Source organism: Elephas maximus, chromosome 12 (assembly GCF_024166365.1).
Source record: "Elephas maximus indicus isolate mEleMax1 chromosome 12, mEleMax1 primary haplotype, whole genome shotgun sequence".
NCBI classification, from domain to species: Eukaryota; Metazoa; Chordata; class Mammalia; order Proboscidea; family Elephantidae; genus Elephas; species Elephas maximus.
Genome location: NC_064830.1, coordinates 18672375 through 18695106, shown reverse-complemented (window position 1 = coordinate 18695106; position 22732 = coordinate 18672375). Strand labels below are relative to the sequence as shown.

The window sequence follows — 22732 nt, the reverse complement described above, 5'->3', positions numbered from 1 at the left end:
ACCAACCTTCAGGCTAGTGGTCACGCACTTAACCATTTGCTCCACCCATTTCCTACATGGGCTGGCTGACTTCTGGGCCTCTTGCTCAGCAGTTCTCCTGGGACCTTCCCTTTGCCATCCTATGGGGATTCCCTTTCACTGCTGGAATGTGTTGGATCCCGTTTCCTGACTTTCACATCTTCCCCTTTTTTGGCTTACCCCCTTCATCTTGTTAAAGCACAGCTTCTACATGTTTCCTAGAAATGACATGTGGGAGTGAAATTTTTGAGACTTGCACGTCTGAAAATATCTTTAATTCTCCTCCCTTTTTTTTTGCTCAGCTGGCTGGGGAGAACTCTTGAGAACAACAATCACCTTCCTCAGAATTCTGAAAACATTGCTCCATGCTTTAGTTTCCAATGTTATTGTTGAGAAGTCCAATGGCACTCTGATTCGTAATCTTCTGTGTGCTTTCTGGAAGCTTTTAAGATCTTTTGAAATTTCACACTGATATGCCTTGATGTGAGTCTTTTTTTCCCTTACTGTGCTGGACATTCATGAGCCCTTTAATCTGGAAACTTGTATTCCTCTGTTTTAGAAATTTTCTTTTGTATTTCTGCATTGGTGATGTCCTTCTCTCCATTTTTCTATTCTCTCTGAAAAGCCTGTCAGTTGGATGCTGGGCCTTGAGGATTAATCTCTAAGTCTTGTCTTTTATTTATTCCCCCCTCCTTTTTGGGGGGGAGGGGTCTTTTTGTTCCATTATCTGAGAGATTTCTTTTATTCCAACTCTCCTAATGGAATTTAATTTTATATTTACTTATATTACTTGTCCTGTCCTCATCTTCCACCTTTAAAGACAAACTGCACTCCACTCTTTCTGTATGGATATATCTTTTCCTATTTCTCTGAGGAATTAAATATCATTTCTTTAAAGTTTTCTTCTATTCTTTGCATTGCCTGTCTCTGTCCCTGCCCCCCCGCCACCCCCCTCCCCCCCACCGCCAAGTTTTCTTCTCTGTTTATTCTAGTGCCTTTCATTCTGAAGGCTGTTCATTGATTTTTAAGAATGAGGCGCTAAAAAGCTGACTGGCAGCTTCGCATGCCTGGAAGGGGCTTATCAACTGATTGGCTTTACCACAGGGGGACTAGGCAGCGAGGGGACTTTTCTCACTGGATGAGCCTCACATGCCAGCATCTATACATCTTTTCCCTGGAACCACCCCATTTTTCAGTTTAAAAAAACCCTCTAATTTTTTTCTGACTTGGTGGCAGGACCCTAATACACATGTCTGTCAATATTTAGGGAACGGGGCTGAGAAAGATGGCTAGGGTTCCACTGTTCACTATGCAGGCTTTCATCTGTTTTTGGCAGTAATAAATGGGTGATGAACTTTGACAAAAGTCCCAAACTTTGGGATCAAATTAATTCAAGTGAAAACAAGCACCGCAACATTTTTTAACTTTTACCAGTTCCGACTGAAATATTTGCCAGTGAAGATAGGAAGAGAGACCAGGGGCCTTCGTGATCTTGTTCTTACCCCTTCTTCCTGTTATTACCTCGTACATTACGTTCCCTTTTTACTACCCTTCTAAGGCCAGACTTACAAACCCATCATCATCACCATTTCAAGAATGATGAGTTATTTTTTCATTTGTTATGAGATCACTGACAGGAGAAATAAAGAAGATGCTGCTGTGTGTGACCTATGTAGAAAACACTGTTGAATGCTCGTCCTATCTTCTGTGACCTTTAGGAGAAACTGGGGGAAGGGAAACAGAAAAGAGGTGCTGGAAGATCCCCAGTGAACATTCTACCTGTGGAACAAATCACCCAGGCAGGGTCACTAACAGCCGTCTGAGGCAGCCCACTTCTTGCAAATTCTGATCCCACAATGAGGACAGCACAGAGCTACCAAGCACAAGAAAGAACTCAATTCACCCAACATTACTAAGCACTTACCACAGGCAATAAATACTAACTCCACAGTCTACTTGCTTAAAAGTAAGACTTACTTCTTTCACTCCTGCTTTTTTTAGGCTCTCCATTTGGAAGCATAAAAGCCCTTTAAATAGTCATGGTAATTTCTGTACTTTGATTATAGGTTACCTTACTGTTTAAGACGAGCCTGAAACATACTTATTAAATATTATAAGTTCATAAATGCCTCCTATAATTACCAGAAACAGAGACTATTCTACACAGTTCAGAAACTATTAAAAATTGAAGTCAGAGGCCCTTAAGAAGTTAAATACATTTATCCATTTTGTCCCACAGCTATGCACACTGAAAATGCCAAGTTGAATTCTAAAAGTCTTATTAGAGTAAAAATCACAAACAAACATTTTTATTCCAAAGTGGCCTAAATGCGTACAGAAAATAAAATTGCTTTAGGTACCATATGAATTATGAAACAATTTTTTTTTTTTTTTTAGTGTATTAAACAAACGTTAATTATCCTCCACTGAGCTACCTTTTCAGATACAGCAACTGTAGATATTTCACCAGTCAACTGATAGCTGCACACACATCATGAACACTTACCAGGTTTTTGAAAAGCGCGGTCAACTCTTTGGTAAACACTGAGAACTTCAGGAACGCGCTTCCTAAATCTGGGTCATCTCTGCACACGCAGTTGCCACCAAACTTCTCCAGAGCTTGGGTGTACTGCTCTTCATTTTCCACATGAGCTACAAGAGCAATGTGAGAGGCACTGTTAACGCATGGAGCAAGTGCTAGATCCCCATGCCCCACACCAGGTTCCTCTTACTTGCGAATAAAATTGAACACATTAGCAAAACAAAAATCTGAGAAAAATCTGCTATCTGGATAATAGCCCATTGTGCCAGCAACAGATCCCAAAGAACAACCCTGATAAACAGGAGGGAAAAGTCCTTGCACCAAGGACCACTGTCTTCAACATATCAGATAAGGCTGCCAAGGACACACCAATGCTTCCATACCATTGGCTTAAGTGATAGTAGAAGTCACAAGTCAGTAGACTCATCCCTCTTTTAGAATTTTACCAAGAGATGCCCTGTTCCTCTCCAAACTGACGCTCACTGCTCTTAATTCCAGGCCACAGACCACAGCTACTTCTTCTTTCAAAACAAGAATAACAGTGGTCCTCAGAGCACAGGCCAGGGCAACAAAGGTTAGTTCAGTGCCTCTGCTCATGGTAAGTCTTCTGCCTTCCCCTCCCTGACTCCAATGCATCCTACAGACTCATCTTTCCTATGGGAAGCCTTCCAAGACACCACTATCCTGGGTATCTTGAGTTTGGCACCTCTCCTATCCTCATATTTAGTCATACTATATTGAAATTGTCTGGTAAATGTGTTCTTCTACATGCTGGAAGCTCTTGGAGGACACCAATTAGTTACCAGTTGCTGTTGAGACAATTCTGACTCATGGCAACCGCATGTGTACAGAATGGAACTGTGATCCATCCAGTTTTCAAGGCTGTGACCTTTGGGAAGGAGATCACCAGGCTTTTCTTCCAAAGCAGGCTTGAACTGCCAGCCTTTCGGTTAGAAGTCAAGTGTTTGACTGTTTGCACTATCCAGGAACTCCTCTTAGAGGACAGGGATTAAGTTTCATTCATCCTTGTGCTTGAAATATAAGGTACACACCACACACATCACTTAACAGAAAGCACAAACCCTGGTCATCCATCTGATGGCATTTTACTACCATTAGACCTCAAAGCAGAACCTTAAATAGTGAAAGCCTAGATTCCAGGTCTCTAACTCAGTGGGTCTCACTCCCTGTTGGCTATCACAATGATACATGGATCTTTAACTATAGAAGCCAGAGAGTCACATCTCAGACAGCTAATTCAGAAACAGGGGGTGGGGAGCACAAGCCATTCTGGTAAATTCATGTAACCGAATATAATTCCCCCACTACTGGGCCAGGGATTATCAAATGAATCCAGCCAGTTTATAACAAAACAACTTCAGTTTGTATGGATACCTGATTCTATTTTTCTCATCACTTCGATTAGAAATATAACACAATCACTCCACAGTCATGACAGGACAGGCAGACAGACAGTCGTAACCTTGTATGTGTCCACCCTGTGAACTCCATCAGACACAGCTCCCTCACCAAGGAACAGATCCTGAAAGCCTGTCTGTAGCAGCACAAATTCTTCCTCAGGGAAATAAAGCACTGTCACCAAATGCCAGTGGCTGCACTGGACCTGACATCTGGGGCAAATGAATGGAACATTGGTTTCTGGAGGGCAATCTCTGATCATGAGCCCGATCCCTATGACCCATAAATGGTGCGCCCACCCATCCTACCAGGGGAAGTGCTTTGTCCTTGACCTCCAGTGGCATCTGGGTGCCTTAGGGGATTCCTATGTGAATCTAGCAAACAGGAGACAAATGAATTTCATTGTTCAAGTCCTTTAGTCTTTTTTTTTTTTTAATTCCAGAAAAAAAGCCTGAGTGTTCTGGATAAATTAAAGGCATTTCTGAGACTCTTAACAATTGACTTAAGACTGAAATGCAAGCGCACACATACATGCGTAGATCGTGAAGAATGTGTGGCACAGCAGACAGAGTTCTCAGATGATGTGGGCTCCAGTCCTATCTCTACCAGTACATATCTGTATGATCTCAGTAAGTTATTTACTCCCACTGGGCCTCACTGTCTTAGTTACATACAGGATAAAGACCTGTTGTGAGATGCTCACAAGGTTAAGGTAAGGATCAAAGAGTGAGGTAAGAATACTCAGTTTAACCACTGTCAGCCTATAACCAATATCGATAACAGCAGAGACGGCCATCATTGATACTGAGCATGAGCTACTTGACATATATTTTCTCTAAACTTTACAACAACTTTGCAAGGTGTGTATTATTCTCATAATGCTGATAGGGAACTGACGCTCAAAGAGATGAAATAGTATCTCCTAGCAAACAGTTAGAAAGCAGCGGAGCTGGGATTCAAACCCAAGCCTGTCTGATTTCAAAGCCCGTTTTTCTTCTACCATACTACGCTAGTGCTTATTTCACAGCTAGAAGTAGCTTACTTTTGCCAAAACAAAAAGTGCCTAATTTTTAGATTTTTGAAAACTGCATTTCACAGATGGATCAATAATTCTTTCTATTTGGCTCTATTTATAATTCTAGAACATGAGATTAACACTGAAGGGCAGTTCCTTTCAAACCAGAGATGTTCGTATTTTAGAACTAGTTTTCAAAATTGGTGGTCAAGACACAGGCAATTCCAGTGCGGTTTATAGAAGGGAGCTGACAGCCACAAGCAGATGTCTGGTGCTGATAGCACTCAGCTGGGTTAGAGAGACAGAAGAATGCTGACTCCACGTTCCTGCTTTTCCCTCATTCACTGCCCTCTGGGCCATCTGGCTGCCCAGTGATGCCAAGAGAGAGGTGCACTGACTGTGGTGGTTTCCTTCACGGTGCTGAAGTGATGTGAATGTAGACCTAGCGCTCCATGGAAAACTCATCAAATTAGTGTCTCCTCTAAGGGAACACCAAAGGGAAGGGGAAAGGAATCAATATGTATTAAATGCTTATTTTTGTTATTGTTGTTAGCTGCTACGGAGTCACTCTGACCCACTGCAACCCCATGTATAACGAAACAAAATGCTGCCCAGTACTGTGCCATTCTCATAATGAGCTGTGGATCTGACTGCTGTGACCCCCAGGGTTTTCACTGGTTGATTTTTATAAGTAGATCGTGAGGCCTTTCTTCCTTAGTCTAGAAGCTCCACTGAAACCTGTTCATATCACAGCGACAAGCAAGCCTCCAATGGCAGACAGGTGGTGGCTACACATGAAGTGCACTGGTTGGAAATCAAACCCAGGATGAAGGGCAAGAATTCGACCACTGAACTACCACTGCCCCCAAATGCTTATGAGGTGCCCTTTGAGGCTTTTGTTCAATTTAACTATGAGGTGGCTATTATTATCCGTATTTTCTGATGAATAAAGGGGAGTTCACACGGGTTGACTGACTTGTCCAAGACCACATGGTTGGTAAGACGTACAGCAAAATTCTGAACCAGGAGTCAAATCCACGTTCTCTTCACTATGCTGGCTGCCTTTCAGCCTGTGGTAACCTGCAGGAAGGCGAATCAGCCTTCTCTTCATTGGTAGTCTATTGACCCGGTAGAGAGGAAACACAACCAAGGCCTCATGTTCCAGCATGAAGAAATATGAAACAACTACCTATAATCCCTCCTTCTGGGCTCCTCAACTGACTACCTGGTACAGGCTGGGGTTTTTTTGTTTTGTTTTGTTTTTTTAGTTCTTTGTCTTATCAATCTTCAAAATAATGTGTGGATCCCCAGTAACCCCAACGGTGACCAATGAGTTTGTTTTTCTTTTACTTTTACTGTGATGATGATGATGCAAATGAGCTCGTGGGTTTACATTTAAAAGTGTTTTTATCCACAATGCTCAACCTCTCCCATCTTTAGTTAGTGGGAGCCTCTTCATACTGGTTTGGTTGGGATTTTTAAACGTATTTCTCATCCTTCAAATGAATTTGAAGCTTCCCGATAAAAACCAAAGCCCTGTGTCCCTCTTTGTCTTCCTTTAATACCTAACATGGTGCCCCACGGTAAAAACAGTTAACCCTCCATAAATACATGTTAACTGATTGACCGGCTACTCTAAATCACTCAAAGTTTGAGAGTCTCCTATTGGAGAACAGAAAGTAGTTGAGTGCCTTTCCTTTTCTTTTGCCAAAAGCAAACTTAAAATAGGAACCTAAAATAAATAGCTTGGGAATAAAGTTTCTGGAAACAACCCAACCTGTGTCTATCAGTTTTTATTTACAGAATTGCAAAAGCTGTTCTAAAAAAGAGCTAGCTCTCTCACTTCTCCCTTATTCAAATACCTCTAAACTTGGTTCTTACTAATGATCCAGATCCAAGAATCTTTAATCTGGGAGGGCCCTTGGAAAATCAGAACCGGAGTCACCGAGACAACATCAGGATGAGACCCCACTCCTTGTCAACTCTAACTTCACACTCCTCCTGTTCCCCCACACGTCACTGCACAACAGGCCGTACTTTCCACACAACCCACCCAACAGGAACTTGAAGGGATGGCAAGAAAGGCTCTCACAGAAAAATCTATTATGAGGCCAGAAAGCATGTGCAATACTAAGTTTAGAGGTACAGATTAGCTTTTGTGATGTGCTTTTAATTTTTAGTTTACTTGTTTCTGTTATTTAGAAAACTGATGAGAAGGCCCAGTCCATACAGTCCAAGCAAAAATTACTGGATCCAAACAGAACAAAAGGAAGCACCTTTTATTCCTAGTCAATGGGCCACACATGCAGGTATGGCTGACAGGTCAGTGGGGCCCACAGCACAGCAAGGAAGCCACTGCCCCGGCAATGCAAAAGGAAGGGTGATAACATTTTAATACGGTCATGGTGGCTGTCATGTCTAAAGAAAGATACATGAATCCATTCATTGATGGCCTGCAATGTGCCAAGCCATGTCCTGGGCACTGAAGCTTCAGAGAAGCTCAGAAAAGAACATCTGAGCTGGGGCTCCAGGGATACACAGGAATTTTCCAATAGAGAAGCAGCAGGAACAGGGAGGTATCAAGATGACAGGGGGACATCCAGGAGTCCCATGTATTCAGAGGCTGTTAATGCTTTCCCTGTTTCAAAGCTCCTGTCTACATCCAACTCTCGATACTCAAAACCATCACAGGGCAGCACAGGTCTCACTGTCCCAGCCTCCTCAGGGCCATCCATGCCCACTGCTATGTCTTTTCATTTAAAAGGACTCTGAAAGGTAACCTAGTCCAGAAGTCTCTCTTAATGGATAAGGAAACTAAAGCTCAGAGAGGTCGCGACTTGCTCAAGTTCATACCACTAGTGTGCAGCAGAGCTGGAACAAGGACTCAGGTCTCCTGACTCTCAGTCCAGTGCTCTTTCAACCACACTAGGAATCATTTCTTCATTTGCTCATCACATTATCACTATCCTCAGCTCTAGGCTAAGACAAATGTGTTACAATTCTACAGTCAAGCACACACACTGTTAACACAAACAAGAAGTGCCACAAACCAGAGAGAAAGAGAAGAGCCTAGGAGGATCTTCCAACCCTCTACTCTACTCCTGACCACACAGCCATTTGCTCTGGTAGGCAGGCTGAGGAAGAACCATCTGCTGATGCCACACATTCCAACCAACCACACAGAAGGCTCTGAAAAGGGTGCATTTAAGAAGAAAGACACATGTTCTCCACAGTAGTGGTTTTGTAAAGACACTACTGATGACTAATCAAATGTAAGCCACAATTTTAACGTTGGCATAATTCCACACAACTCAACACACACACACACACACACACACACACACAAAACCTCAAACTGTCAGCTCTACACATCACCTGGCTTCAGATCTTACATATGGCACACAATCTTATAAAAACCTTTTCTTAAAGTTGAAGATAATCTCATTTCTTAACAGGACTCCACCTGTGAATGTGACAAGAGAGAGAACCATTTTTAGAACTTTCCTTCTAGAATTATACCAGATAAAAGTGACTTAAAAAATCTTTCAATTTCCAACTTGGTAACCTGATCAAAAGCCTTAGAAACACTTTTTTTTTTTTTTGGCCATCCAATCATCCCACTTTTAGAAATCTATCTAAAGGAAATAAGGTGGTCAGGAATATATGTACAGAGCAATGTAAAAAGAGTGAACACTGAAAATGTATAAAACCTATGTATAACCTAAAACCTCATGGAATTTGGTTTCTTGGTTTGGAGGTTTAGGGTCATGGTTTCATGGGACATCCCACCTAATGGGCCCACTAACGTGTTTAGTGCTTCTATTCTACCTCCAAGTTCAATGAGTAGGGCCTGAGGTGCTTAAAAGCTTGCAAGTGGCCATCCAAGGCATGGCAATTAGTCTCTATTCACCAGGAACAACAGAGGAAGAAGGAGAGTCAGGAACTGGAGAAAGATATGGAATGTGTGGCTAATCATTTCCATGAACAACTGCCTCCTTTGCCATGAGACCAGAAGAACTGGATGGTGCCCAGCTACCATTACTAAATATTTTGATCAAAGATTCCACAGGAGAATCCTGATCAAAAGGGGAAAAACGCTGAACAGAATTTCAAATTCTCATGGACTTCAGACTTCCTGGAGCCATGAAGGCTGAATGAACCCCTGAAACTATTGCCCTGAGATAATCTTTAAACTTTAAACCAAAAATATCCCCTGAAATCTCAAAACCAAACAATAGTTTAGCTTAACTAGTAGAGCATTATACTCTTTTAAGAACTAGACATCCACAAAAACCAAGGCTCCAGGAATTGATGGAGTATCAACTGAGATGTTTCAACAAACGGGTGCAGCATTGGAAGTGTTCACTCATCTATGCCAAGAAATTTGGAAGACAGCTACCTGGCCAACTGACTGGAAGAGATTCATATTTATGCCTATTCCAAAGAAAGGAGACCCAACAGAATATGTATGTTATCGAACAGTATCATTAATGTCACACACAAGTAAAGTTTTCCTGAAGACTGTTCAAAAGAAGTTGCAACAGTACATCAACAGGGAACTTCCAGAAATTCAAGCTGGATTCAGAAGAGGATGTGGAATGAGGGATATCATTGCTGATGTCAGATAGATCTTGGCTGAAAGCAGAGAACACCGGAAAGATGTTTACCTGTGTTTTATAGACTATGCAAAGGCACCTGACTGTGTAGATCATAACAAATTATGGATAACATTGCGAAGAATTGGAATTCCAGAACACTTAATTATGCTCATGAGGAACCTGTACACAGATCAAATGGCAGTTGTTTGAACAGAACAAGGGGATACTGCATGGTTTAAAGTCAGGAAAGGTGTATGTCAGTGTTTTATCCTTTCACCATACTTGTTGAATCTGTATGCTAAGCAAATAATCCAAGAAGCTGGACTATATGAAGAACAGGAATCAGGATTGGAGGAAGACTCGTTAACAACCTGCATCATGCGCATGACACAATCTTGCTTGTTGAAAGTGAAGAGGACTTGAAGCACTTACTGATGAAGATCAAACACCACAGCCATTAATATGGATTACACCTCAACATAAAGAAAAAAAAAATTCTCACAACTGGACCAAAAAGCAGCATCATGATAAACAGAGAAAAGACTGAAGTTTCAAGGAGTTCCTTTTACGTGGACCCACAATCAACACTCGTGGAAGCAGCAGTCAAGAAATTAAACACCACATTGCATTGGACAAACTTACTGCAAAAGACCTCTTTAAAGTGTTAAAAAGCAAAGATGTCACTTTAAGGACTAAAGTGTACCTGATCCGAGCCCTGTTGCTTTCAATTGTGTCATATGCGTGTGAAAGTTGGACAATGAATAAAGAAGACTGAAGAAGAACTGATGACTTAGAAGTATGGTTTTGGTGAAGAACGCTGAATATACCATGGACTGCCAAAAGAACAGACAAATCTATCTCGGAAGAAATAAGAAGCAAGGATGGCGAGGCTTCGTCTCACACACTTTGGACATGTTACCAGGAGGGATCAGTCCCTGAAGGACATCATATTTGGTAAAGTGGAGGGTCTGCGAAAAAGAGGAAGACCCTCAATGAGATGGACTGACAGTGGCTCCAACAGTGGGCTCGAGCATAGCAATGATGATGAAGATGGTACAAGACCAGGCAGAGTTTTGTTCTGCTGTACACAGGGTCGCTATGAGTTGGAATCGACTTGACAGCACCTAACAACAATATGAGATTCAAATTGATAACAGCTTTAGGAGCTGTTAGGAGCCTTAGGGGGCAGTGAATTTATGTTAATAAGGGAGGGACAACTCAGAAAAGGTAAGAATGGTAACACAACTTGAAGAATGTGATCAATGTCACTAAATGGTATATGTAGAAACTGTTGAATCGTATGTTTTGCTATGTACATTCTCACAAAATCAATAAAATTATATATTAAAAAAAAAGATACAGGACCCAAAATAACCTTATGGCTCTGTAGATCAAAAAAAGAAAACGCATAAAACTCCAATAGTACAGAAATGATTAAATTACCGTATATCCATAAAATGGAGTATTATGTAGGCTTTTAAAATCATATTTCATAAGATTATTTAATAAATGATGTAGGGATACGATCAGGATAAAATGCTAAGTTTTAAAAAAGCTGAACATAAAACTGCATATTTACTTTAATCTCTAATTTTTTGAAAAAAGTACAATGTAGAGAAGAGGCTGAAAGAAAGGTACATCCAAAAGCTAACAGTGCCGGTAAACTAGCAAGTACTTAAATCGTATCTGTTATATGCCAGGTACTAGGCCGAGTATTTTATGTTATTTTATTCTTCCTTGAGGTACCTATTTTACAGATGAGGAAACACATTTTGGGAGTGTAAATAACTAGTCCGGGGATACACTGCTTATAAGGAGCAAAGCTTGCATTCAAAGTTGCAAGGGGTGCCTCACTGGTTTTGCTTCTCTAGAGAATCCAACCTAAGACAAAGATCAAATCAGTGAAGGAAATAGAGGCTCCTGCTAAAGGCCTGGAATCCCAGGATCCCTGGCATTCAAAGAAGGGAAGTGAACCAGTAGTTTTGGAGTGTGGAACTATAAACCATTAAGAAACTTTACCTCCAATTTCATAGACCGCCTTTGTTGGAGGGAAGGAGCCCTGGTGGTGCAGTGGTTAAGTGCTCGGCTGCTCACCTACAGGTTGGCCGTTCAAGCCCACCAGCTACTCCATGGGAGAAAGATGTAGCAGTCTGCTTCCACAAAGATTTACAGCCTAGGAAACCCTATGGGGCAGTTCTACTCTGTCCTATAGAGTGGCTATGAGTCAGAATCCCCCTCACTCGATGGCAGTGGATTTTGATAGGGAAAGACCTGGTGTTGACAAAGCAATCTCATTAGTGGCATTACAGAAAGCACTGTGAGTTGCTTTCAATGGTCTTTCCCATTTGTTTTTACCTCATGGTACCCAAGGGGTCCACTTCCTACTCTTACAGACGCTCACCAGAGCAATGACCCAACTAGGGGCCATCACTGCTCCTGTCCTACCTTCGTGGAAGGGATTGCAGACTGGGAGATAAGACAATGCCTGTAGTTTAAAGAGCGCACCAGGATCTTCAGCTCACAGGGACAAGGAGCCTCCGGAATATCAATGGTCTCCAAAACCTCATATAACCACAGCTAACCATTCACGCAGAAGATGTATATATTTACTCTTTCAACTTCACTGCAACTTTTGCAAAATTTTACAGATGAGGAAACAGGTTCTGAGGTATATGTTGAATAATTTAGTCAATTTTTTACGGTAACTAAAAGAGAAAGCCAACTTTGCAACAGTACCCCCATCTGTAAAACGTGGGGGTTTGGCCAGATTGGTGGTTTTTAAATTTTTAGTTATTCAGAGTCACCAATAAAAATCAGAAAAAAATGTTTTGGATTATCTCTCCAGGAAAAGGTACCTTCACACAATTTTGCATATAATTTTTGGAATGCCCAGACCCCTTAAAAGCCTGTCCATGGACCCAACACACCAGATGAAAAAGCCCTTGCCTAGATGAGCTTTAAATTCCATGCCAAACATAACTCTAAGTATGATTCATAGGTATGATTCATCTTAATACTGGAGGCTTTAGGTCACAACTCTTTGCATTCCTTCAGATTAGCTACCCTTCCATGATTAACCACACGTTGATCACAACTGACGGGATTCCACAAGTTACCTATCTAAACTCTAAGCGTTAACCAACAGAGAAGAGATCATTCCTCTCGGAGCCTTATGACGGGAAGACATCTCCACCCCGACAACCTCCTCAGAGGCACAGCCACCGACGGCATCTGAACCTTCCGACGACCAGCTCTTCACTGAGCCTGCACATCTAGTTACCCTGACGGTTAAAACTTCTCCCTCAAATCTGAGCCCAAACCTGCTCTCCTGAGACCACCTTCTAGAGAAGAACAAATAATATGTCTAACTTCCGCTTCCAAAAGACAGCCCTTCAAATACGCCTTCTCTCCACCCCTTCCCGAGTTAAGAAGTCCTGGGTCCTTCCGGTGTTCCTCCCGTGATGAGGTTTTTTGGCTCTAAGATGGGGGAGGGGGGAGAACCATTGCCGTTTGAGTCAGTTCTGACTTCTAGCGACCCTACAAGACAGAAAAGAGATGCCTCATAGGGTTTCCAGGCAGGAGCTGGTGGATTCAAACTGCTGACCTTTTGGTTATGAGCTATAGCTTTTAACCACTGTGCAGCCATGGTTCGTCTTAAAATGCTGCTCTCAGAACTCAACAGTGATGACAATTACCTTCTTCTTTCTAGTACTATATACTTCTTCTAAGGCCACCTGTGACATCTTTCTAGCAGGTGTGTCATACTACTGGCTCATACTGAACTTACGAGCAACCAAAATCACCTGGAGTTTTTTCATAAGATTACTATGGTCCAGACAGATAATGTCTGGTACATTCCCACAATATTGGTGGTGGTGTTAGCTGCTGACGAGTCGATTCTGACTCATAGTGACTGTATATACAACAGAACGCAACGCTGCCCAGTCCTCCACCATTCTCACAATCATTGCTATGCTTGAGGCCATTGTTGCAGCCACTATGTCAATCCATCTCAATGAGGTATTCCTCTTTTTCTAACTCCAGGAACTGGTCCCTCTCCTGATAACATGACCAAAGTCCATGAGACGAAGTCTCGCCATCTTTGCTTTTAAGGGGTATTCTGGCTGTACTTTTTCCAAGACTGCTCTTCTGGGAGTCCGTGGTATATTCACTATCCTTCACCAACGCCATAATTCAAATGCATCAATTCCTCTTCAGTCTTTCTTATTTATTGTCCAGCTTTCACATGCATATGAGGTGACTGAAAATACCCACAATACTACTGTTTGGTTTTTCGCCACCGTGTATTCTCATTCACATCCTGCCTGTACACCAGCATGTAATGGTCAAAAGTAGAAATTAGGAAGCAGATCTGGTTTGAATCTCAACTTCTCTAATTGCTAGCTATGTAACCCTGGGCAAATTACTACTCTGCTTCAATTTATCTTTACATGGAGTTCCTAAGAGTACCTATTCTCATAAAGTTTTGTGAATTTATGTAAAGTATCAAGCACAATGGTTGGCCTACGATAAATACCTCATGGGTGTTAGATTGCTAAAAATTATCATGTTTCTACCCTCAAGTTTGTGAATATCTAGTACTTTATTATCATTGGTTATAATCTTTTACTCTTTTTTTTATCACAGATAAGGCATACACACATTTGGTTTCCTATTTTTATTGCCCCAAAATTTCACTGTTAAGTATTTTTCCTCACGTTGCTAAATAACTGTAATTTCATCAAGTAGCTATACCTTAGTTATAGGAGACTTTCAGATTCTCACTATTGTCTTAGTTTCTTAGTGGTACTATAATAGCAACATCACCAATAGGTAGCTTTGACAAACAGAAAATTATTCTCTCATGGTCTAGAAGGCCAGAAGTCTAAACCCAGGGTGCTAGTTCTAGGGGATGGCTCTGTCTACTCTGGGCAAAAATCCTTTTTCTAGGCATTCCTTGCAGATCTCCACGCAGCATCGATCTTTTCCCCATTTGTGCTTGCTTCCTCCTGCGCTTAATCTGCTCTTATTATATCTCAAAAGTGCTTGGTTTAAGGTGCACCCTACACTGATACGACCTCATTAACATAACAAAGAAAACCTATTCGCAAATGGGATTATATGTATAAGCACGGGGGTTAGGATTTACAACACCTTTTTTTTTTTTTTTTTTTTGGCGGGGGGGCACAATTCAACTCCTAACAACTACTATAAGCCATGCAACAATGCTATGAGGATCTTGTGTATATATGTGTGCACGCGTGCGTGCGTGCGTGCGTGCGTGCGTGCATGCGTGCGTGCGTATTACATGTTTTGGATTATTTTTCCCAGGAAAGAGTCCCAAGAATGGAATTTTATTTAAAGAGATATTTTCATTTTTCTTGATGCACGCTGCTAAACTGCTTTCCATACTCTTGTGTGCCAATCTTCAATGCCATGACCATATAGTACCAGTTTCACCATATTCTTGCTGAACGCTGAAGATTATTTTGATTTCATTATTTTTTCATGTTAACAGGTAGCAAAATCACACCAGATATTCTTTTGAATTTCCCTGCTCTAATTACATATCTCTAACACCAGAAATATTTTTCTATATTAATTTTAAGCTTACATTTTCCTAGTCGTATTTTTTTTTCTTATTAGCATTGCAAATACCAGAGAAACACATACACACACAGTTATTGGATTCTCATTTTCTTTTATAGGTGGAAGAGAAAAAGGGCTTAAGGAAAAATTAGTATTTTTTGTACTTTTCACTTTAAGGATGTGACAGTTTCTCCAGAACACTCATATTCAGGGTAAAGAGAGAATATCACTCTCACTAAGAAGAGCTCTGCCAAGTCTTCAGTAATTCTAGAGAAGCAAAAATGAAAGTCTTTTCTTGTTTCTTCTCTATAAAGAAAGATTTTTACACCCACTGATATGTCAAACACAGCTGAAAATGTTAGCTCTAACTTCCCAGAGGGAAAACACCTTCAGGCTGAGACAGAGTTTGGGAACTCTCAGACTAAGAAGAGTTTTTAAATAAATATGAAGTGGGGATTTTTTTTTAAGAGGTCAGACAGTAGTCTGTTATGAGTGGGAAAAATCTATTGTAGAAATAGTTTCTCAACAAATCATAGTAAGAACTGCTTTTGTAAACCTATACACAAGACGTTCCAGAAAAATACATCTGGCTGGGTTACTCATTCTTAGAAAAACTGGGAGCAAACACAACATACCTGTATAGTGTAGGGAAAACAAAACTTAGTTTTGGGTTTTTTTTTTTTTTCCATATATGTGGGATATACTCATATCTCTTTGACTAGTCCAATGTCTAAAGAGGGTGGGTGGGGGCGGGGGGTAGGGAGGAGGTTGTGGTATGGCTATAAGGTAGTATTCTTTAAGGCCAGCAGCACCAGCATCACCAGGGAACCTGCTAGATAAGCAAAACCTCAGACCCCGTCCTAGAACTACTGAACCAGATACTCTGGGTGTGGGGTCGAACAATCTGTATTCTAAGGAGACCTCCAGGAAATGCCGTTGCATTCTCAAGTTTCAGAACCACTGCTCTAAGGTAGGTCTGGGCAAACTTTTTCTTAAAAAGCCAGAGCGAAATCAAAACCTGTTGCCCTCGAGTCAATTCTGACTCATAGCAACCCTACAGAATGGAACACGACTGCCCCACTGGGTTTCCAAGAAGCAGCTGGTGGATTCAAACTGCTGACCTTTTGATTAGCAGCCGAACGCTTAGCCTCTGCACCACCAGGGCTCCAAAAGACCGGACGGTAAATAAGTATTTAAGGCTTTGCAGGTCAAGAGGCAAATTTGAGGTACCATGTAAGTATGTGATAAAGTGGTAAAAAACATTCTTAGCACACAGGCTATTAAAAAAAACAGGCCAGAGTTTGTCAAAACCTACTCTAATGCATCTCAAATCTCCCTTCGATATAAACCCTCACAAAAAAAACCATGTTGTTAAGTGCTGTCAACCTGGTTCCAACTCGTAGCAACCCCATGTACAACAGGCCGAAACACTGCTGGGTCTTGCATGATCCTCAAAATTGTTGCTATGTTTGAGCCTGTTGTGGCAGTCACTGCTGTCAATCCATCTCGATGAGGGTCTTCCTCTTTTTCACTGACCTTCTACCAAGCATGATATCCTTCTCCAGGGACTGGTCCCTCCTGATAATATGTCCAAAGTATGTGAGACAAAGTCTTGCCATTCCTGCTTCCAAGGAACACTCTGGCTGTACTTCTTCCAAGACAGATTTGTTCCTTCCTCTGGTTCCATGATATATTTAATATTCTTTGTCAACACCACTATTTCAAAGGCATCAATTTTTCTTTGGTCTTCCTTACTCATTGTCCGCCTTTCCCCTGTATATGAGGCAACTGAAAACACCATGGCTTGGGTCAGATGCACCTTAGTCCTCAAGGTAACATCTCTGTTTTTTAACACTTTAAAGATGGCTTTTGCAGCAGATTTGTCTAATGTAATATGTCATTTGATTTCTTGACTGCTGCTTCCATGGGCGTTGGTTGTGTCTTGCAAAACTCTATCATGCGATCTCGATCTCTCGTGTCACTTCTATCACCAAGGTCATATTTTCCAACTACTGATCCTTCTTCTTGGTTTCTATCTTCCGCATTCCAATCAACAGTAATTACCCATGCATCTTGACTTGGATACTGTTTGTATCTAACGTTTAAGTCTACCTCTCCTACACTGACAGGACAGTCTAAGAACTTACATCAGAAAAATTACAATCTACAAAGGAATACTTACCATATTTTTACACAAATAACACACACCTTCTACAGCTGTTTGCCAACCACTCCCTCCCCGTGAGGTATCTTCAGAAGCGTCACTATGCCCATTTTTCTTTTACGTGTTGCTATAAAAAATTAGCTTAGTACACTTACCAAATACCTCACAGAGGGAGGGCGCAGTTGGCAAACAAATGTAGAAGGTGCACATTACTTGTGTAAAGATCCGGTATTAGGCACTTACTGTGTATCTGCCCTTGTGCTGGCCACTGCAAGAACAACACAGGATGTATACTTGCAGCTACCATACGTCCACACTATATCTGCCACTTTTTCATGATTTCTCAGTGAATCCTCACTAATAATCCCATCAAGTATTAATATTCCCATTTCACATATGAGGAAATTGAAGCTCAGAATGATTAACTAATTCTCCTAACAGCAGAAACTATTTACGTGCCACTCGTAGCTTTTAATCCAGGCCTCTCGAACTCTAATATCTGTGCTCTGTACCCTAAGCTACATTACCTCCCAGAATGGGTCCCTGACTTCAACTCGTTTTCAATATAATTGAGGAATGAAGACAAATACACATAAAACTATTAGAGAGCGTAACGAGCAATATTGAAGATTTTAAACAATGTCTGCATACTAGGTCCTCTTTAGTCCTTGGCTGAATGGAAGAGTTAAAACTGATCGAACAACAAAACTGTTAAGAATTCAGAAGTGAAGTATGACAGGCAGCATAACTCCCCCTCCCCAAAATATCCACATTCTGATCTCCAAATCTTGTGAATATGCTACCAAAATTAAGGTTGTAGATGGAATTAATTAGGTGACCTTGAGACAGGAGATTTTCTGGGTTGTTAAGGTGGTCCCAATGTAATTACAAGAGTCCTTAAATATGAAAGAGGGGGCAGGAGAGTCAGTGTTGAATTGATCCAGCATGAGAAAGACTCCTTTGGTCATTGCTGGCTTTGAAGACGGAAAGGGGCCACAAGCCAAGGAGTATGGGCAGCATCTAGTCAGTAACCAGCTGCCGTGGAGTCAATTCTGACCATGGTGACCCCATGTGTGCAGAACAGAACTGTTCCAAAGGGTTTTCAAAGCTGTGACCTTTCAGAAGCAGAACTCCAGGCCTTTCTTCTGAGGCTCCTCTGGGTGGGTTCGAACTGCCAACCTTTCAGTTAGTACTTGAGCGCTTAACCGGTTACACCTCCTAAGCATGAAAAGGCAAGGGAACAGATGCTCTCCCTAGAGCCTAGTTAGTGAGGATGAACTGAGATAACACACCCTGCTGATGTACTGATTTTAGCCCACTGAGACTCACTTTGGACTTCTGACCTCCAGGTGGGTGGAATGGATGGGCAGGTCTTAGGTGACTGGGGCAGTATGAGCATATTTACAGACCAGTGCTCAGGTTAGGTAAGAGGGAAATTGTGCAAAGAAACTGATATATAATCACAATGTGTTCATGAAGCAGTGAGCAATCAGCCAGCCTGGAGCAGAGACTGGGGCATAACTGGAGATCAACTAGAGGTCAGATGGGGCCAACCCAGGACAAATTAGGGAAGTGGCCAGGAAAGTGTCAGTCTCAGAAACATTAAGGAACATAAGATGAGTAAAGGTACACCAAGGAGCTCTCAGCTGCTAACTGAAAGCTCTCAGCTGCTAACTGAAGGGTCAGCGGTTTGAATCCACCAGCCGCTCCACAGAAGAAAGATGTAGCAGTCTGCTTCCATAAAGATTACTGCCTTGGAAACCCTATAGGGCAGTTCTACTCTGTCCTATAGGGCTGTGATAAGTCAGGCTTGGCTCAATGGCAATGTTTTTTTTTTTTTTTGGAGGGGGGAGGTGTATGGCAGTATGAAGCATAAATGCTAAATTATTTCCACTGTTCTTTTAATCATACATAAAATGAGTGCTATTCCTGTAGAAGCAGTTACTTTGGGACGTTACATACTCTTATTGATCAAAACACTTTGGGGAATTTCTCTTTGGAAGTAACTGCCTTCACAGTCAGAATTACTTTATAGTTATAACGTACCTAACTGACTATGGGAAGCCCTGGTGGCACAGTGGTTAAGAGCTCAGCTGCTAACCAGAGGTGAGCAGTTTGACTCCACCAGCCGCTCCTTGGAAACCCTACGGGGCAGTTCTACTCTGACCTATAGGGTTGCTATGAGTTGGAACCGACTTGACGGCAATGGGTTAACTGACTATGGTAGCCAGCAGCTTAATCTTTAATTGAATATGCCTGACTTCTTTCTGAATGATGTCTGGTTCTAAAAAAAACTTTAATCTATCCTGAGTCGTCTACTAAATATATTAAAAAGGATGTGCCACTAAAAACAGTTCTAGAGAAGAAAAAAAAAATTTTTTTTTTTTTTTTTGGAGGGAGAGGCGTTCCAAAAATGCTGTGAACAATGTCAGCATAGGAATAGGATAGAGTTCCCTCAGGTGACTATTTTGAAGAAGATGACAGTTGTTCTGAAATAAAGATTTCAAGATCACTATGCTGCCTTTTAAAAAATCACTGCCATGACCTTATAATAACTCAAACTTGGCCTGCCATAATGTATAGCAATAGATGGAACTCCCTCTCCAAGGTTAGACTAACAGACAGGTATTACAGTGTGGTACCTCAGAAAAAACACAGGCCAGGGTACCAAAAAGAGCTGAGGTTCCAATTCTGGCCCCGTCATTTACTAGTTTTGTGATTTTGAGCAAATTTTTCAACCTCGTTAGGCCTTTCATTTCCTCCAATCAGGTGACAAAATGATACTTCCGGCAGACAGACCAGGATGTGCCATGGTAAGAAGGTACAAAATGTAGCACATTGGGGAAAACTTCAAGTTATTTCAAAGAAAGGTACAAAGAAGTTGGAAGAGGCTCTGCACAGGTAGTCTGGGTGCAGGTAATACACAGATTAGGCCTTACCTGATATTCTGTACTACTGACTGACCTGAGGTCTACTTCAGTGGCCATTCCATGGACAAATTAGGAAAAGGTTAAGACAGACATTCTTCTCAAGATTCACATTAAAAAGACCAAAAGCCTGTTGCTGTAGAGTTGATTCCGACACTTAGCGACCCTACAGAACAGAGTAAAACTGCCCCATACGGTTTCCAAGGAGTGTCTGGTGGATTCCAACTACCGACCTTTTGGTTAGCAACTGTAGCTCTTAACCACTACACCACCAGGGCTTCCGAGATCCATATTAGCATTTTAAAATCTCCTAACAGCCCTGCAGAAAAGAAACCTGTTTACCTGTAAAAAAAAAAAAATGCTATATCCCTATTTCCCTAAATGTTCAACGCCCACACAGGCCTTCCTCACCTCTCCCAGGGCCTGGAACACACTTTCACGAACTTCACTGTGACAATGAGAAAACACCGCAGAGTTTTACGCAAAGAATTAATATCACTGGGTTTGTATTTTAGAAAATCACTCTGAGGGGCAAGTAGAGGAATGAGGATGGTGGCACACACTCAACAATACAGGTCAGGAAGGCAAATTAGCTGTGAGTGTTGCTAGATTCTCAAACTAGCTTCTTGACACCAAAGTACTTACACGTTCTCCCTTCAAATGCTTGCTGATAAGCTACACTGCTGGGGCTAGCCTTGGGAGACACAATTCCTGAATCAGCGGTCCTGTAGCCAATGTCCACACACGAAGCAGATTACTTCATTTTCACTTCTGATCAGCACAGCCTTTTCAACGTGATGATAAAATCATTTTTGAATCCAATTGGAATATAAAATAACATTAAATGCTAGCCTTGAATTATAAACTTAAAAAGCCCAAGTGGAGAAAAAGAAATCTCTTAGGGACTCTTTGATATCAAGTGTTTGTTTAACGACACCAAGCATCCCATTTCTTAGTGACTTCTTGAAGTCTTGAAGGGAGTTACTCAGTATCCTCACATACTGAAGACACGTGGTGGCTACAGGACAAAGCAGGCCACGAAACACAGCCCTGAACCTGCAATAAAAGGCTGGTTGTCATTCTCAAAGTCCCTAAACTCTCTGCTCCTCTGGGTCCACGTTTGTATAATGACAATTGTTTGTTATAAAGAGTGGAGCTCTGGTGGTGCAGTGGTTAAGAGATCGGCTGCTAACCAAAGGTCAGCAGTTCAAATCCACCAGCCGCTCCTTGGAAACCCTATGGGGCAGTTCTACTCAGATAACGTATAGAAGGTATAGGTACACTGTCAGTATTCAAAAAAATAAAAACCAACATTATTCCTCCTTGTCCCCTTCACTTCATCTGGGAAAAGAGGTAAAGGCAGGTGACCACTTTTTTGGATATTCAAACACCTGTTTTAGCAATTCTCCTTTCTGTATTAAACGGAGAGATGTTTGTATTCTTTACTTTGTTGATTTCTGTTAAGAATTTCCCTACATATGTTTACTTGTTGTTAGCTGCTGTCGAGCAGGCCCCCGACTCATGGAGCCTCCATGCACAACAATGAGACTGGGCCATCGTGATCCATAGCATAGGGTTTTCACTGGTTGATTTTCAGATTACCAGGCCTTTCTTCCTAGTCTGTCTTAGTACGGAATAATTAGCTGTTATCACTGAAAACCAATTCTACTTCCTTCTTTCATAAAATTAGTAGTTTCCAGGTAATCAATCTTTCTGTACTAGCAGGCTAAGCATTGTAGAGTTTTTTTTGTTGTTTTAAAAAATCCGTAGAAGACTTTGAAGAACATCTAGATGAGGGTTTCACAACCTCAGCACTGCTGCTATTCTGGACCAGATAATTCTTCATTGGGGGGCTGTGCTGTGCATCGTAGGATTTTCAGAAGCATCTCTGGTCTCCACCCACTAGATGCCAGTAGTATCCCCTTAGTCATGACAATCAAAAATGCCTTCAGGGCTTGATTTGTAAACCTTTACTTAAAGCACAATAAAAATTGAAAAAAAAAAAAAAAAGCCTTCCGACAATACCAAGTAACCCCTGGGGGCAAGAACCACTTATCTGCATTCTAACTTTTCATTTTAGAGACAGGGAAATCCCAGGTTAAAAAACACACTGCTAGCATCCTAAACCTCAGGTCCAAAAAGTTTTCAAACTTGGCTGGAAACTAGCTCTATCAAGCTTAAGTTCCACATTTCTGCTTTGCTTTCCTGAACTTATTTCACATTCATTTGGCACTTATCATAAGAACTTAATACCTGTCTAATCATTACTACAAGGAGCCCTGGTAGCGCAGTGGTTAAGCAATCAGCTGCTAACCAAAAGGTTGGCAGTTCAAACCCACCCAGAGGTTCCATGGGAGAAAGACCTGGTAATCTGCTCCCACAAAGATTAAAGCCAAGAAAACCCTATGAGGCAGTTCTACTCTGTCACATGGGGAAAAACTCTACAGCACCCAACACCAA

General features: G+C 41.5%; 1 protein-coding gene across 3 annotated transcripts in view; it reads right to left on the bottom strand.

Annotated features, from left to right (window-relative positions):
* The window catches only part of ASAP2 (ArfGAP with SH3 domain, ankyrin repeat and PH domain 2), a 222682-nt gene that overhangs the window by 112280 nt on the left and 87670 nt on the right, over positions 1–22732 (bottom strand). For all 3 annotated transcript variants that reach the window (XM_049904584.1, XM_049904585.1, XM_049904583.1), the window contains exon 3: positions 2525–2670. In XM_049904584.1, coding sequence (XP_049760541.1) covers positions 2525–2670 — 146 coding nt within the window. The remainder of the gene's footprint in view (positions 1–2524; positions 2671–22732) is intronic.